Here is an 18,585-nt window from a genome sequence, read left to right as displayed (position 1 = left end):
TGATAGGCCAGGATACCAATGTCTTCCTCTGGCTTCAAGACAACCAGAGACAGGAAGTGGTGTTGGAGGACGAATGTATTTTGTGTTTTGTATCCATAGTGATAGGAGCCCAGGGTGATGTTGCCCTGGGATCTCAGGAGAACAAACATGTGGAAACCTGTGCTTAAAGTGATCTTTTAAGTAAGGAACACAAAGTCTCAGGAATGGGAACTGGGAGAGTTGCTGGTTAGGGGCTTCTGGTGGCAGTGTGCACTACAGAGTTTGGAAGTATCTGTGTGAGTCGACTGTTGTCTCATACTTTAGTGGTTCATTTCCCATTATTGTCTTGCCAGTATTTACTTCTGGATTTATAGCTCTATTTGTGTGTCTGTGCATCTGTGTGTGTGTGTGCTCATGTGTCATGTGACAAAAGTGGAGGTCAGAGGTGAACTCTCAGAAGTCAGTTTCTCCCTCTGCCACCTGAGTTCTAGGGCTCCAACTCAGGTTGGCAGGCTCGGTGGCAGGCTCCTTCACCTGCCGAGCCATCTCACCAGTCCCGTCATGATTTTTTTAATGAGAGAGGGAAGTGGCCGTGAATGTATTTTCTACGACACAAAATCCCCTGGTTGTGTTATAGCAAAATATGTCAAGGATTTGCTGAACATAAATATGAAGTATGCATTAAAAAAAAAAAAAACGAAACGGTGAGAGTTACACACATGCTCGTTTTTATTTTTAAATACCTTGAGGACAGCGTCAGTCATGATAACCCAAGGGACTTACAGAATCCCAGGGGTCTCAGCTCGTCATTGCAGGTTGGGCAAGTGAGGAGCCGGAGGAAACGCGTGAAGAGGCTGTGGAGAAACTCTTGCTCTGCTTCTAGGCGCTTGGCAGGAGAAGCAAATGCTAATCCCTGATTTCCACAGCAGAAGCCAGAGATGTCTGTAGAAAATGGGGGGTGGGGGTGGGGGAGATTTTTAAACTTGTCAGCCATGTATATCAAGTAACTGGATTTCTTCCTCCTCTACTGACATCAGCCTATGACTTCTGCTTCAGCCTGTCTCATTCTCAAATTTAGACTTCATGTGGGAGAACATGCGGTTGGCCATTTGAGTCTCAGACAAATGTTGGGTCTCTCTAGAGCAGTGGTTCTCAACCTTCCTAACGCGTCAACCTTTTAATAAGTTCTTCATGTTGTGGTGACCCCCAAGCATAAAGTTACTTTCATTGATAGTTCATAACTGTAATTCATCACTGTTATGAATGATAATGCAAATACCTGATATGCTGGATGGTCTTAGGTGACCCCCTTAGAAGGGTTGTGTGCCCATCATCCCACAAAAGGATTGCTACCCACAGTTTGAGAACCACTGCTCTAGCGAAACCCCGTTCTCTGTGGGAGGGTCCTGGGTTGCTCCAGGCTTTGTAAAAAGATTAAATTATGTGCTCTTTTCGCTTACTCGAGTTATTAACTTTTGCTTCTTCAAATATGCAGATGTAGCTGCAGTGTGAGCCAATATACAAAAACAATATTTCAAAACAAGACAGATTTTTAAAAGGTGATTCATGGGGCAGGGAGGATGGCTTAGCCAATGGCATGCCTGCCGTGCAAGTTTGAGCCTCTGTACTCAAGGAAAAAAAGAGACAGGAGTGTCGAAATTCCACTACTGGTAAGGAGCTCTGAGGGCTCTGTGACCAGCCTCCTTAGACTTATCTTTGAACATCTGGGTCCAGTGAGAGGCCCTTTGTCAAAAATGAGGCTCCTGAAGAATAATGCCTGAATATGTTGTATACACACACACACACACACACACACACACACACGTATATCTGCACATGCACACACATTGGAAGAAATAAAAGCGACTCAACTATACTTGGGCTCACAGGGCATACATTGAATTTTGTTTAGCTGGTGTCTTTGAGTAAAGAGAGTTGAGGACTCTTTAGATTTCATTGGAAATTAAAATAGTAACATTTATTTATTGTGTGTGAGTGGGACACAAGGGGGACCGCGCCGCTGTACTGCATGCATTTGCTATTGAGAAGAAAAGTTTTGGGACTCAGTTCTTTCTTTGTCAAGAATTGAACTCATGCCCTTAGACTTGCTTGGCGGGCAAGCTCCTTTACCTGCTGAGCCATCTTGCTGGCAGTGAAAATGTATGTTAACAACGTTGAAGAGCATTTCGTAAGATTGCTACAACCCCCCAGGTGTATTTCCCCAAAGAAGAGTATGTAGGTGTTATTAAATACATGCCCTATGCAGAATAACTTCTGGTAACAAAGCTCACCGAACCAAACTAAGTACTTACTCTTACTGCCTAACCTTGCCAGAGAAGATGGTTCCATATTTTCCGTTATCTCAGACTGCGTTCACTAGTGAAGTGGGGCTACTCCATGCTAGTTAATATGCAACCCAAAATATCTAATTATTTTGCTGTACAGTCCAATGATGACTTTAAACTATTATTTTAATATTGCACCAAATCACTGATTCTCAAGTTTGATTTTCAAATTAAAAAGTTCAGTTTAGAAGCTTTTCTAACAAATAAGTTAGGCATGTGATTACCTGAAGTTTGCCCCCAACCCCCACCACTCTGTTTGTGTGTGTGTGTGTGTGTGTGTGTGTGTGTGCGCGCGCGCACGCGCGCTCACACCAGGGTGACCTTGATAGTCTTTTCTTTCCGACACCTCAGTTCTGGGATTATAGGTGTTTATCGCCATGTCCACCTCTCATATATTTTGTTTCAACTTTTAGATTTTGCAACATTATGTTATTTTATTGATTGTGTTATATTTTTTGCAAGTGAGCTGATTTTCAGTTTGTGAGCTGCCTTGGCCTTCCCTAGAGAGAGCCTTGACTCGAGCCTCCAGAGTATAAGACAGTAGTAGAAGCACAGAATCTAGTGACCCAACGGAGTTATGGACAGAGTCTAGGTGAGGGAGAGACCAGGCAGTACTCTTCAGAGAGAGATGAAATGGAGACAGCTTCCTGCTTCCTGTCTCGGTTGACGATGGCAAGCATATGGTCACTCGGCTTGGGGGTATGCACCGAGACCACAGATGTGGGGCTGGAGAGATGGCTTAGTATGAACATTTGCTACAAGTGTGGGACCTGCGTTCCAATCTCCCTGCGCTCATGTAAAGCAAGGGCTAGTGGTGCATATACCTATTATCCCAGCAACATGGGTAGCGGAGGCAGGAGGATCACTGGGGCTGGCTGGCTAGCAGGCCAAGCTCCAGGCTCAGTGAGATCCTCTGTTTCAAGGTCATAAGGTGAAGACGCCCTATCCCACCTCTGGTTTCTGCTCACCTGCACACGTACGTGTACACCACATATGTGCACAGGCAGCACACATACGTTTGCAGGCAGCACACATGCACACAACACGGTTACAGAAAAAAAAAGACCTGAGAAATTGGAAGTGTAAGGCAAGAGTGCTGAATTTTGTGTAGTGAGTAGCGTGAACTGGTTATTGATAGTAGGACATCATCGTTTGTAGGGAGGGGAGGATGGAAGGGGATGGTAAGGAACACTTTAGAAAACATTCACTTGGGCTGGAGAGATGGCTCAGTGGTTTAGAGCACTGACTGCTCTTCCAGAGGTCCTGAGTTCAAATCCCAGAAACCACATGGTGGCTCACAACCATCTGTAATGGGCATGCAATGCCTTCTTCTGCTGTGTCTGAAGACAGTGACAGTGTACCCACATATATGAAATAAATATGACTGGAGCGAGTGGGGCCGGGGGGGGGGAAGAAAACATTCACTTACGGAGGTTAATAGAAAGCAGAGAATGTTGTTGAGCTCTGCAAGTGAACTTGCGACTATACAGAAGGGACTGGAACAAAATTTGGAGACCAACCTGTGCTACTCCATCAAGAGGTGACACCAAGGAGCCAGAGAGCCAGGGGAGAATGGTAATGGAACGTGGGGACAAGCCAACAAGGACGAAGTGGACAACACTGGCCAACAAGAAATCATATAAGGAACTGAAGGGTGAATAGAGCAGGCAGTTAAGAGATGCTTATTTATATTAACGGGGGGAGGAAGGAGAAATATATGCTGTGTCCGCCTGTGCTCTGCCATGCTTTCTGCCATGATGATAGTGGTCTAAACCTCTGAAACTGTAAGCCAGCCCCAATTAAATGGTTTCCTCTATAAGAGTTGTTGTGTGGTCATGGTGTCTCTCTCTTCACAGCAATGGAAACCCTAAGACACATCACATAGGCAATGTGGAGGCTTCATCGTGCACCCCAATAGTTGCACATCTACAATTCCTAAAGAAGGCAAGAGCTTGACCACAAGTGAAGCCTTGGCACACACAGAGAGCTGCTTCCTCTTCAGGTCAGGCTGGGTCATTTATAGGACAAAGCACCCTTCACTTTTTATCTGTCTGAAATCTTGACAAGAACCTGACTGGACCTGCAGAAGCCACCGGTAGCCTCATATGCAAATTTTCAAGTAGAATTTGACCAAGTGTGGAGAAAAGTTTGATTTGGGCCATTAAAAAAAAAAAAAAAAAGAAATCTAGTAATGAAGATTTGGACTTAATTCAGTTTTTAAAAATAGTGTATTAAGTAACAGTGTATTAAAGTTAAATAAAAGCCGGTTTTGGTTTTAATGAGTCAGTTGCACTGCCTGCTTCTCTAAGATGGCTGGTGCTTTTTGGTTTTGCAGTGTCGCATTTGGTTAATACATTTGTAATGACATTGAAAGAGGAATGTTATGGGTACAAGTGATCAAGTTAAATTGAAATCTAAATTTCCTTTATTGAATAGTTAGGCTCATGTAGGGGCATAGGTAAATACACTTTCTTAAGTTGATTTGTACCTTCAAATTTGGTATATTTAATTAGAAAGTATTATTATTACTATTAAATTTATTACATTTCATACAATGTTCCCTCCAGTACTTTCTGTGTCTTCCTCCTCTCAAATCTCTGACATATCATTATCATTACATATATTTACATAAATTAGTAAACATATAAATATAACCTGCTGAGCCTATTTAGTGAGGCTTTTATGTACATGTTTTTGGGGTTGACCCCTTGGTACTGGATAGCTAGGTAGGGAGCTCCTCCCTGAGGAAGGCTGGTGCTCTTCTTCCTCTCTTGTTGGATATTATCTATAGCTCTTCTTTTTGGGGCGGGGTTTTGTGAGACTTCCACCATCCATGTTGGGATGATGTCAGGGGCGTTGTCATTATTCAGCTCTTGTTTGGACAACACTGTTGCTAAGATTTCACGAGTGCAGCGTCCCTTTTATACGTCTTCTGTAAGATGCAAATCTTTCAGAAGAGCTCCTGGTCCTTTTCTCTCCTGAGATGGTCTCTACTGGGGCTGCGCACCCTATGATCAGATGTTCGTTCTCTGCATTTTGACCAGCCATGGTTTTCTCTAATGGCTCCATCTGCTGCCATGATGGGTTTCTTTGATAGAGGATGCCATTTTACCTACTCCTGTGGGCATAGTGATAACAGTTTAGAATGTAGTTAGAGGTTACACTGGTTTAGGGCTGTGGCTGTCGTATGTTCTTCTCTAGGTTCTCTGGCCTCACCTGTCATGAAAATTTGGCTAAGTCTGCCGTACCAGGCATGATTTCCATCCCATTGCGTGCACACACACACCCCCACCCCCCACCCCCCCACAAACGCATGCTATATACCCATGTACACTTATACATATTATATGTAATTTTAGGTAGACATAATTTTTTATGACTCCCTGTGGCTTTTTCAAGCATCCTTAGTATTATAACATTATTATTATGGTGCTAGATACACATAATAGAAAAGTTCCATCTTAGCTATTGTAAGGTGCCTGGCAAGGTGGAGGGCATTAGAAAGTTGGTACTCATTACCACTTCCCATGAGCACCTTCCTCTCATAAAGCTGAAACCCTCTGTCCATTACCCAGGAACCTCCTCGCTCTGCCACCCCCCCCCCCCAGCTCCAGAAGCCACTCTTCTCTCCGCTCTTGGGATTTTGATTGTTCTACTTCATGTAAGTGGGAGACTGTATTTGTCTTGTGGTGACTGACATATCACTTAGCATGGTGTCCTCAAGATTTGTCTGAGTTGCAGCAGATTTTAAAACGCCCTTGCTTTCGGAAGCTGAGTAATATTCCGCTGTATGGACTAGCTACATATTGTTTATGCACTGATGGAAAACCAGCTGCTTTCACAATTTGACGTCGATGAATACAGCTGCTATGAACATTGCTTGCACATCTCTCTCTCTCTCTCATACCTTGCATTCAGTTCATTCGGGCGCATATTCAGATGTGTATTGTTGGATCCTATTTAATCCTGTTTTTAACCTTTTGAAGTATTGACATACTGTTATTCAATCTTGCCTACCATACATAGGGGCTCTAATGTTTCTATACACTGGAGAGCTTCCTTTCCTTCTCTTCCCGCCTCTTTTTGATAACAACCTTCCTAAAGGTTATTAGGGTATCTTATAGTAAAATACTTTTGATAAGTATTTGGATAAATACATGGATTTTTCTGATGGTTAATGATGTTGAGGATTTTTATGTGATTATAGTCATATTTTTGTTTGTGACTCTAGTGTTTAATACTGGCTATCTGTGTGTCTACTTTGAAGCTTCTGGAGTGTGTTATTGGTGTGTGTGTGTGTGTTGTTGTTGCTTTGAGTTTTAACAATTCTCTCTGTATTGGGGGAAATTAATCCCTTATTAGATTTATGATTTGCATTTTCTCCCATTCTGTAGAAGGCATGCTTTTGATATAAAAATCAGAAAATTCATTTGAGTTTTCCCTTTTATTTTTAATACTGTATATTTGGTATATTCAAAAATTTTTTAATCAGTTGACATATCTCACTGGGAAAGACTTCAGCTCAGATCTTTCCAAGTGTTTACTAGCCTTTCCTAGTCACCTGGTTAAAACACTGAACAAGATGTCCCTACCATCTGGGGTGCACACTCTGTGCCTCTTAAATTCACTCAACAGGTGACAAATCTGACAATTTTAGATGATTTAAATTTTAAAGGAGAATCTCAGTCAAACTTTACACTTTTCCTTCTTAAATGAGCCTAAAAACAACGACACAATCGAAGAATCACAAAATAGATCCCATTAGTATTTATGATCTCATACATAAAATTTAATATGTAAAGGCTTCTTAAGCTTGATTAAAAATTTAATTTTAGAAAATGGACTCGAAGCTCCCCATTCTTGTGGTTGAACCGAATCCCCAGCAATTAAATCTTTGTTGTGAATTTCTCAGACTGGATATTGGGGTTCCCAACAATGGGCTGACTTGGTGGATAGTTCATGACTAGGATACGCGACTGCTTTAGGAGGACTTGGAGGTTAGGCATAGTGGCTGGGGATCCACTAAGCAGTCTTTTCCATAGCACGGATGGATGGACGGACGTGCTGAACCTGTCTTTCCCAGTGGCTGCACTCATCTGTTCTCTTGGGATGACCATTGCGCATTGTTAGCTGACGTGGGTGAGTCAGTTACTGACAGTGGTGGGGGTGGGTGGTTGGTGGCGGCTACCATACCTGCTTCATGCATCATCAGGGTTCTGAGAGCCCCCCGGCATGTTTGCAGCCTGCTTCTTAGATGTCTGGTGTGGCTGCTTGGCCAGTGGATGCTCTCAGTTCCCTGCAAGGTCTGTTGTCACCAGCGACTGAGACCAGATGTAGCTCTCGTTCTCAAATGTACACCAGCCCCACTCATCTTTTCACAGTGTGAACATGATCATTTTTAAAAAACATACTACATGTAATTACCAACCTGCCCCTGCCTTATATTATACCCTCTGAACTCCTTCTATATAGAAATTATAAAATTATGGCTGTATTTTTGCTTTGAGCCCTTCTGTGGCCCCCCAGTCTATCAAGAGTAGAAAATAAAACCTTGAACATGGCCAGCAAGTCCCTGCATGATCTATGCTCCCTCTCTCTGACCTCACTGCCCACGCCCACGGCTTTCCCGTTGAGCTCTGACTCCAGCCATACTGGCCTTCTTGCATTTCTTCCAACAGAAACCAATCTTCATTTCGACTTCGGGACCTCTGCACTGTCCCCATGGCCCTGGACTCCAACCCCTTCACTCTTTGAGGGGCTCTTCATGCTATAGGCCCCAGCTACTGGCATGCCCCACAGAGGTTAATGCATCTTTATAAAATGTGGCACAACTTTTGGCTTTAACTCAGCTTTCTGCATTTCTTTTCTGCATGGGACCATATTTGGTATTTTGCCTACTTAATCTGCCCAGTGAATGAATACCAAAGTTGTCACATGATCACAATCACTCTTAAGTCACAATTACTGCAAAAATTTGTGTGACCATTTCAGTGTCTTGAGAGTTGATGTTTTGTTGATTTGAGATACTTGGACGTCAGTAATGCCCATTCGTAAAAACATTAACAAAAGATTCACCTCTATGGCCCCTTTACACATTGATCTTCTAAACCAGTCGTCTTTCTGTTCCTTGCCATTTTAGCAAAGGGTACCTTTTAAGGGCTTGTCTTGAATTTAAAAGGAGGTCGCTGAACATTTAGCTAATAGGTTTGTAGTTAGTAATTAATATTGCTTGATGTAGTTATAGGTTTTATATGCGACTTGTGGCTTTTTATCCCCGCCCCCTTGGTATCTACAGAGAGGTTATTCTGGCTATGTATTACCAAGACACACACTGGAGATGGATGATGGCCTCCCTTCTAGATCTCATTGCCTTTCTGCCTCCTGGATGTCTTGCCAGAGCTTCCTGAATCTTAACCCTTAAGGGCCCTCCGACTGCCGAACACACATCTCCATGAAGGCTTCCTATTTCTGGCTCTGCATCTTGTCATCCATCAGCGTGGAATGCCACCTTTAAAATGATTGGGAACGTCTCGTTGTCACAGATGCATTAAAGAAAAGAAAGAAAGAAAGAAAGAAAGAAAGAAAGAAAGAAAGAAAGAAAGAAAGACCCAGCTCAAACGGGAAATGACAGATCACCTCCAGAGGCAATCAGGTTTATTCTCCTTGTTTAGAGCTCAAAACGCATTTTTGGCAACCCAAATGGGGAGGTGAGAGTGGTGGATAAGAATGGGAGTGGCGGCGCGTGGCGGGGCTGGCGGCCAGGCCGGGCGCCTTTAACTCGGCGTGACCTCGCGTCTGGCCCGCGCCCCCTCCTCCGCGCGCACCGCTGTCCTGCAGCGATTGGTGCTTGGACCATAAACAGCTGTGCAGGGCCCGGCGGTGCAGAGGCCCCGGGCCCGCCAGCGCAGCCAGGCCATTGGGGAGTGACTTCCACTCAGGATCGCAGAGGGCGCAGGCCGTTGGCGCGTGGCAGTCGGCGTGGGCCTGGCGTCCCCGCGCGTTCGCGGCGCCCCGTGTCTCCGGCTGGGCGCAGGTGGGCCAGGCCGGGCGCCGCAGATCGGCGCGTTCCCACGAAGGCTAGCCCTCGGAGCGAGGGGGAGGGACCATCGGAAAGACGTGGAACGATCCGCGCGGTGTCATCCGCAGGGCCCAGGCCCCGCGCCGCCGCCGTCGCCGCCGCCGCCGCCGCCGCCGCTGGGGCTTTGCTGCGGGGATCTACGCCGAGCCTCCGCGCTGCCCCGAGATTAGCATGACACTGGGTAGCCTTCCCGCTTTCGGCGGTGCCGGAGCGCAACGCGCTAGTCCCCGAGCCGCGATGGCCCCGCGCGGGGGCCGATCGCCGGGCTCCGCAGCCGCCGCGGCCCGTGAGTAAGAGTATGCCTGCGGCGGGGGACCCACGCGTGTCGGCACGCGCCCCCACCCTCCCGCGCCCCCGCCAGCCTCGGAAGGAGGAAGCCTGACGCCGCGCCGCGGTCGCCAGCACCCAACGGGGCTCTTCCTGCGTTGTCGCAGCGGCGGTCCCGGTGCTCCCGCGCGCCCCCCGTTCGAGCCTCTGGAATGAAGACTGCCTCCCGAGTACTGCGAGAGAGAAGCAGAGGCAGCGGACGCCGGGGACTGCGGCCCTCGCGGCTGGGAGGTCCGGGGGGACGCGACTCGGACGCTGTCATCCCCACGCCTCGAGCCGAAGCCTCCTAGTGCGGTTGGGGCTGCCGCCCACCGGTCAAGCTGTCGGGGCGTGCGATCCCCGGTCGGCCCCGGGAGGCCTCAGCTTCCTCATTTGTTTGGGTCTTTTGTGCTGTGGCGCACAGTTGGCTAAGCACTCCTGCGCTGAATCGGGCCATTGTCTGCGCTCCCATTGCTTCCACGCTGCAAGTCTCGGCGCCCCCACCCGGGCCGCCCCCTCCCGGACGCCGAGCCTCCCAACGTGCCTTCCCCCCCAGGAATCTGGAAGCTGGAAGCCCGGCGGATTGCAAATGAAGTGGAATGCATTGTGGGACGAGTGTAAAATCCGAGCCTTCTCCGTGGGGGTGTGGGGGGGCGTGGGGAGGGCCGGACCTGCCGCCGGCTGTGTAGACACCGAGGAGAAGAGGGGCTGGGGGAAAAAAATGTGCGCAGAGTCCTCCCGGGTCGTGGCCTCGGTAGACGGATGAAGCTGCGCGCTGCGCCCTGGCGCTGAGGCCCCATTATCGGGGCACCAGGGTCGCCCTTCCCCACCATGAAGAAGACCCGGAGCACAACCTTGCGGCGAGCCTGGCCTAGCTCGGATTTCTCGGACCGGGCCTCGGACCGCATGAGGTCCCGCAGCGAGAAGGACTACCGCCTGCACAAGCGCTTCCCCGCGGCCTTCGCGCCCCAGGCTTCTAGGGGCTACATGACATCAGGTTGGTAAGCACGGTTCAACCGCCGCCTGTGATCGCTACGCCTCGGCCAGTTGGGGGTTTGGGGTAGAGGAGGACCTGCAGTGATGGATGTGCCGAGTTATGTATGGGGAGAGCAGGGAAAAATTAGCTCCCATCCACCATTTTGTACCTCTGTAAGATCCACAGCAGGCCCTCTCAATATGGGGTTGGAGAGCTATTCGTTAGGTAAAATCGGGGAGGGGGACTGAGCTGAGCATCTGGTCTGCAGGGAGATGGATGGCTTGCAGCCTTCCCTAAGCTTTGTGAAAGGCGAGCCTGCGTTCAGGGTTGCCCGCAATACCAGGTTCGCCTGTGCCTGCCTGCATTATGGCTTAGAGGGTATTTAAACACCCCTCCCCCCTTAAAAAAAAAAAAAAAAAAAAGAACAGGTTCTTTGCACCGTTCTGGAGATTCGAGGCAGGGGAGAGCTCTGCCCATGTCCGTCTGAGGCTGGTTCAATTTGTATGCAGGAGCTATGCCGTGGAGGAGCTCATTGAAAGCTTGGGGAGGGAGTCGTGGTGTGTTTGCATACGGAACGCTCGCACGATTGCGCGTGGACTTAAGCATAGGTTGCATCAGTGCTGTGGATGGAATGGAGGCTGTATCGTGTTTTGCATGCCGGATGGGAAGGGCAAACACAACGGTCATGGAATTGAAGGCTTCAAAAAATAGGTTTCTTGTGAAAAAGCGGTGACTGCTCAGAGCCTCCTGGAATGAGCTGGTTCTCTTTGAATCCCATTCGCTGGCTTGGCTTCCTGGCTTGTGATACTGGACAGGAGATGCTGAAGGGGGAAATCCTGCGCGAACCTTGCATTTTGTGTCCCTTACAAGTAAGGGTGTGAACAATGTTTCATTCTGGAAAGAATTGGCTGTTAAACGCAATGTAGTGGAAGCGTGGAGACCAAAATCACCCTAAACCCTGTCTCAACTGGGGAGTTTGTTTTAAGCTTGTGGTTGGTACTTACAGTCAAGCCTTACTTTCTCCCCAATAGCAAATCCTTTTAAATTGAGGTCAGTGTCTCACACTTTAAAAATGTAATGTGACCACGGCTCCATTCTCAGAAAAGCCTCAATCAAAGTAACTATTCCCCCCCCCCTTTTTTTTTTGCAAAATCAGGCAACATAAGGATGTTGCATGCTATTTTGGCAATCACATTCCCTGGATTTTCTCTCTCGTGACAAACCAGCTTTGGAAAGGAAGTAACAACCATAGTTTATGCTTAAGTAATTTAAGTGGCAGCTGTGGTTGCTCTATTCTTTAGGCTCATGGCCAGTCACCGCACTGTACACCTAGATCCAACTCTACCCTCGAACACCATGCCCATAAGCCTCGTGTACACAAGAGAGTTTAGCTACTCCCAGACTTCCCTCACTTAGGGTTTTTGTTACTTTCACTGCATCCTCAGGAAGCCCCTCTTTCCTGCCCCCCCACCCCCGCCCCAGAATTGACACCGAATGTGGAGCTGTTGGAGGGCAGGTGGCTATCAGTTCTCTCACAAGCCTGCGAGACTCTTTTAATAATGTCAGGCACACTCCTGAGGAAGTCTATTCCCCCACTCCCCCACCCCCGTCTCATCTTCGCTTCCTTGTGATCACACTTTCAGACTTTGCAAAAGAGGTCCATGATTACCCAGCGCTGTGAGACATCTTTGAGGGCACGAGGAAGAGGGTTCCAATTTTACACGATTTGCTCATTCCATCCCGAGTGCCACCTGCAGATGGTCAGGTGGTCTTCCCTGGGATGGTCCATTTCCAGTTGGTGGTTGAATTCAATGTCAGGTTCCTTCGGAGAGCAGAGGAACCCAGAGAGACAGAGAGAGAGCTGTGTCATTCATTCAGTGTTTGGTGGGGTGTCCCCCAAGACCAGTGTCTTGCTAGATTCTCGTGAGGATGCAGGGTTGGACAGAACATGGTCTTGTCTAGGAAGGAGAGCTGTTACTTACTGTTTTATTGTAAATGTCATCTAGTCCACGGAATGCAAAGCAGATTTAGTGTTCATTGAAAGAAACAGTGGGTACTAAGGCATTGGGCATGCCTTAGTGTCGGTCTGAGCATTGAGAGGGGAGTGGGCCCTTTCTCCTGTGTAACTTTTGGGGTGCTGATTTCACCAGACCACAAGTATCTTATCATTTCCTTCACCAAATTCGGCTCCTTTCAGCATGTGGGAGGTGTTAGAAGCTGATGCTGTATGAGACCCATGGAGATCATTTGGTAGAAGCTCCTCCTACAAAATGGGGAGGGGATGTACTTGTCTCAAGTTGGTTGTCCTGGGTGCAAACTGAGCCTTTGTTTCCTGTCTCATACCATGAACTAGGAAATGAAGTGACTTAGGAAGGGACATGAAAGCCCTTGACGCTTTCTTCTGTTAGCCCAGCCATTGGCTTCACCATTTCCTGTTGCCATATTCCATTTTCAGTCAAGGGGAGTTTTGGTTGTAGGTAAATTATGTGGATTCAGAGGGCCCGATAAGCCTCTTCAAAAAAAAAAAATGTGCTAAATAATCTATAATAGCTTCATCTTGGAGAGACTTTTTAGAAATCCCCCTAGAACATAAGAAAATTAAGGGAAATAATTTTTTTTTAAATAACATTTGGGAAATGAGAACAATCCCAGGACATTTTCAAAGAAATACACGCTGATAGCTATTCTGGGTTTAGCTCAGCTATCTAGCACACAGTAGGAGCTTCAAGTAGAGGTCTAGGCCTTTATAAGTTTTAGTGAGGCAGTCCCATTTCTAATGGGTAATCAGTAGTCACCAGTGTGGGATGTGATTTATAGCAGTGGGCTTGACCTCTGGCCCTGTTCTTTTCTGCTCCCTTCAGGAGAAAAATGTAGGTTTCCAAGGTCAGAGCAGACACACAGAGCACTGACCAGGTCCTGCAAGGAGACAGCTGCATAGAAAACTGAACCTTTCGGTCCTGAAGACGATGCCCCCTTTCAGTGTCTCTTTTTCAGTTATCAAACCTAAAGTGATCCTGAGAGTCCTAGCCTCCTAGCAACCAGGGAGTTCACGGGCCTGCAGAAGAGTTCACTGTTCCTCTTCCATATTCATTACCCCACAGTGCCTCTGGGCAGGAGTTGGGGAATCTTGCCTTTTGTTCAAACCGAGTTGAATATAAAAAAAAAAAAAATGTGCACAGCATCCCAAGAGGAGAGGAGGTTGGGGCAGGTGGTGGGACCATTCTGCCTCATTTTCCTAGCACTGGATAGAAATGGTGGTGTCAGCTAGAGTCAAACTCCCCATGAGAAAGGAACTCTGCAGTACCCAGAGCTGAACACTGGCAGCCACGATCCTGGGCCACTGCGAAATGATTGGAGGACTTTAAGCGGTCTGTGGGCAAAGCCTTTAGAACCTGCCCTGTTCTTGTGTGTGAGCATCCTTTGAAATATCATTCATACGATGCCAAGCCTCCGAGGGCAGCTGGTGCTTCATATTCCGTGTATAATGCTGCTGGGATTTCGGTGGGGGGAGTCTCCCATCGATCAAGATGGCAAGTTAACTTTTCTAGTCTTCAGCCTCTACTGAGCATGCCCGTAAAAGACTTGGCACACGCATGAGAAAGCAGGATGGTGACCACAAATTTTAGGTCAATTCTTGCGTTAATTTTAAGTAATGCCTTTAAGGAAGAAAGTCAAGATTTTTTTTCATTCTATGGCCCTAAGGAATTTGAAAAGAAAGACAAAATAAAAGCCCACACTGACATCCGCAAACATGTAGATTCGCTTTGTCTGGTGATGGTTTAATGTTCTTAATTAATCGGGGAGGCATGGCTGGCACCTGACCCGATTAGTTTATTGGTTTTCCATTTTGCAGAATCTAGTTCTGGGCCCTTTAGTGTGAGCCAATTCCTCATGCTCTCAGGTGTACTGTAGGACACCTGAGGGTGGATGACAGACAGGAAGGTTCTAATCATGGCCTGCCTGAGCCAGCTGTGTCCCCTGCCAGTCAGATGGCCTCCCTCTGTCTGTAATGAGTCCTTTGCCCCCGCGCTTCATTATAGAGGTATTCTAATGAGCAAGCTCTGGACTTCTGGACCTAGCACCTGACCATTAGGAGAGCCCTTTGCCCTTCTCCATACAGTGGAGCCGTGGACGTCTCGATGCGCGAGCTGTGCGCATGTTGGAACCCTGCTTCCTGCCATCCTTAGGCCCCCGAGTTAAATGTGTGCCTCACTGCGCATGTTGGAACCCTGCTTCCTGCCATCCTTAGGCCCCCCCGAGTTAAATGTGTGCCTCACTGTGGCCAGGTGACAAGCTTTAATAAATAGCATCCCGTTTCTCCTTCTTTCCTCGTTGGCTCTTCTCTTCCAATGGTTTTGATTTGCTGCTACCCGTACTGACCGCTCTCATCAAGCCGGTGGAAGGGAGGGATGGTACTCTCGGAGTGTAAGGACTTTCTTTATTCATCGTTTCCCAAGGGAACACCGGCAGTTTACAAAGGCTACCTCTCCTGGTATTTCAATATCTTCTACAGTCTTTGGGAAATTTTTTTATTCGGAAAAAAAAAAAAAAAGAAAAGGAAGGAAAAAAGAAAACGAGTACGCTGTACAAAACCTTAGAATGTTTATAACTCCTAGACATTTGAGGCTTTAAATTCCCTGTACCTCCAGAGATTTGGAGTAGATTAGACTACCGGGCATTCTTTCGTATAAGATTGTTTATGCTGAATGCATGACTTGAGAGTCAAATCTGGCTAGATTCTTGCTATTGGGATTATACACAAACTTTGGAGTTTAGCATATTTGTTACTCAGCCTTAAAACTGTGTGATGCCTTAAAACTGCGTGATGTCTGAAGGTGGGTTTCTTGTAGTGAGAGCAGAGTCCAGTCAAGTCTAAATTTACTCTGGCCACAGTCACACAAGAATGAAGTGATGCGGGCGATTTTTTTTTTTTTTTTTTTTAAAAAGGATGTAATAAACTTTTCCCTAAGTAGTAAATCCCTAAACTATTTTTATGTGATGTTGGAATGTGTAACCAGCTGGCCAGAAAATCCTATTGATTTCTCCTACTTGAATATTTTAAATTTGTCTCTTTACCCCAGCTCTTTAGATCTTCTGCTCTTTGTTATTGTCCAAAGGGACCAGCTTTCCAGGCCAATCTTCTTGGGACCCCAGAAGGCTTTTATTATTTGTTTTTGTTTTTGTTGTTTTTTTTTTTTTTTTTAACCTGGTCCAAAGCAAAACCCGAGAAGTTGATTCTCTTTGTCATGTCTTGCATGCATGTGGATTGAGTCGTTTATGGACTGCAGGCTCTAGGAAGTCTTGTGACTTTCCCCACTGTTTCTACATCTTTCTAACCTCCTCCTTACCCTGTGTTTCCATTCCCTCTGGGAGCTCAGACCTGAGCCATTATGTGTGTTTCAGACTTTCTGTAACATTGTTTAGAACCTGTCCCCCCCCCGCGCCCCCACCTCTTCAGGTCTGACAGAATTCCATCTCTGCTTCCAGAGTCAACACGTCTTGTCTGATTCTAGAGCCTGCCCTGTTCTTGTGTGTGAGCATCCTTTGAAATATCATTCATACGATGCCAAGCCTCCGAGAGTAGCTGGTGCTTCATAGTCCATGTATAATGCTGCCGGGATTTAAGATTTGAGATTAGGTCTCATAGCTCCAATTGGCTTGACTTTTCAACCCTCCTGCCTCAGCCTCCACCATAGCTGAGGGTGCAGGGGCACCCCAGTGTGCCCAGCTTGCTCCCTTCTTATTTTCTTCCTCCAGATCCTTTCTGTGACAGTTGCTTTTTGCTTGTGTCGTAACAGCTCTGCTCTGTGCCTCCAGCTTACCCAGTCCCATCCTTTACAGGTCAGCCAGCTGTTAACTGACAACACCTGTTTCATTTACATCCTTTTTGTGCCAGCATCCTTGAGCTTGGCGCACATCAGGACTCTGATGTCTTTTAGATGACTGACTTCTCTTAAGAGGAGGAAAGGAAGGGTGTCTGGAAGTCTGGTTGTGAGTCATCCTTTTATGACTGGGGAAGTTACTACAGCTAGAATTCTATAGGCTATATATTATCCTACCAAGTATGTTTATTATATACTATACAATCTTAAGATCTTACCTTTGAGTCATCTCCTTCTATGGGAGAAAAAAATAATCCAACAAAGCCGTAGCTGTTCACGAGTGAGCCTTTGGGAATTGAAAGTTGAAATATATAGTCAGGAGTCAAGTAGAGCAGTTAAGTCTGGATTGGTGGAGGCTGAACAGGGTTCAGAGAAGGGGAAGATGCTAGTTAACACCTGGAGGGAGGGCTTACTAGGGTCTTGAGGAGTAGCTAGGATTTCAGGAGATAGAGACGGAGAAGGATTGGGGAAGGTTGGGGAGACAGCATTAGCCAGATACAATGCTGTGTGGAATTGATCATATTGTAACTTTGGGATGTGAGAATGGCATAACCAGGCAAGGAAGAAGAAGCCTGGAATTTGGGTGAATCCTGAGTTTATAAGGCAAGTAATAGATTTGTGGCTTTTGGAGGGAGCTAGTGAAAAAAACCATTTGGAGAAGAGGTGACGTGTGGTGGCATGGAGTATAGATGGGTATCATGTGTGTCTAGTACTTTGGAGGTCTGCAGGGAAGGGATCCATGTAGTAATCCTGCAGTACATGATGCCGGGCATGGTGGCGCACGCTTTTCATCCCAGCACTCGAGGCAGAGGCAGGCGGATTTCTGAGTTCGAGGCCAGCCTGGTCTACAGAGTGAGTTCCAGGACAGTCAAGGCTACACAGAGAAGCCCTGTCTCGAAAAAAACAAAACAAAACAAAAACAAAAACAAAAACAAAAACAAAATACCCACCCTACGACCACTTTCCCTACTTTGGCTCGCGCCCCACCTTTATCCAGGGCTCCAGTACAGCTGGTCACATGCGGAAGGGATCAAAGATGCTGTCTGGCGGTCTGGCCTTACTGTGTAAATAGCTCATTGTAGCGAGAACTGGTCCAATTACATCTGACCAAACTTCCTTCCTCCAAGTGGGCATGGATCCCCTCTGAAGAGCGGCACCCCTTTGTCTGGTTATCTCGCTACCTCTAGCACGCGGTGCTGCTGTAATGGGGACCCGGGTGTCAGCGCAGGTCAAAACTACCTTACCTGGACCTTCCAGGTTCCCCTCTCAACTCACTTTTTAGTTAAGTGAATGGAAAAGAAAACACCTTTTCTGTAAAATTACAGGTTTCACTTGATAATTATATTTTTTTTCTAATCCCCATTAAAACGAGACTATGACTCTTTTTGGCTAAAAGCATTTAACCAAATAACCAGCTGCGAAGAACGCATTGGCCTGACTGTCACGGGAACTGTGTACTTGAACGAGAACTTGTATAGGCCGCGGAGGGAGGGATGGGAGGAAGATGAAAGAGAGGACCTGGCAGGCAGAGGAGCGGATTACTCTTTGGAACTAGTTGGTTTTAAGAAGTAAAAGAAAATAAAGGGCACCCTTATATCTTGCTGGTGGGTATGTAAACCGGTATAGCCACTATGGAAAGGAGCATGGAGGTCCATCAAAAATCCAGCAGTGGAACCTCCTGATCCAACTACACCTCTTCTGAGAATGCACCTAGAGAATCCAGATCAGCATACGGCAGAGATATCTGCTCATCATCTGTCTCAGTGCAGCACTGTCTTTAGTAGCCAAGTTATAGGATGAACCTAACTGTCCGGCGACATGACTGGTAAAGAAGACACACTGTGTACACTCACAGTGGGGGGTTTATTTGGCTGCAAAGAAAGAGGGGGTTTGCAGGAAGATGGGTGGAACTGGAGATCACCTCAACAAGTGAGAGAAGCCGGGCCTAGAAAAGCACAGACGTTTTTATTCCTATGTGAAGCCTAGATTGTGTGTATACACACACACACACACACACAC

General features: G+C 46.8%; 1 protein-coding gene across 3 annotated transcripts in view; it reads left to right on the top strand.

Moving 5' to 3' along the window:
- The window catches only part of Stox2 (storkhead box 2), a 237,571-nt gene that overhangs the window by 117,154 nt on the left and 101,832 nt on the right, over nt 1-18,585 (top strand). Inside the window, exon 1 of one of the 3 annotated variants that reach the window (XM_021219024.2) lies at nt 8,976-10,705. The exons of the other annotated variants lie outside the window; for them this stretch is intronic. Coding sequence (XP_021074683.1) covers nt 10,540-10,705 — 166 coding nt within the window. The 5' untranslated portion in view covers nt 8,976-10,539. Of the gene's footprint in view, nt 1-8,975; nt 10,706-18,585 lie in introns of those variants that run through there. 3 annotated transcript variants of the gene reach the window in all.

This window comes from Mus pahari, chromosome 19 (genome assembly GCF_900095145.1).
Source record: "Mus pahari chromosome 19, PAHARI_EIJ_v1.1, whole genome shotgun sequence".
NCBI lineage: Eukaryota > Metazoa > Chordata > Mammalia > Rodentia > Muridae > Mus > Mus pahari.
This window is presented reverse-complemented; position numbering and strand designations above follow the sequence as displayed.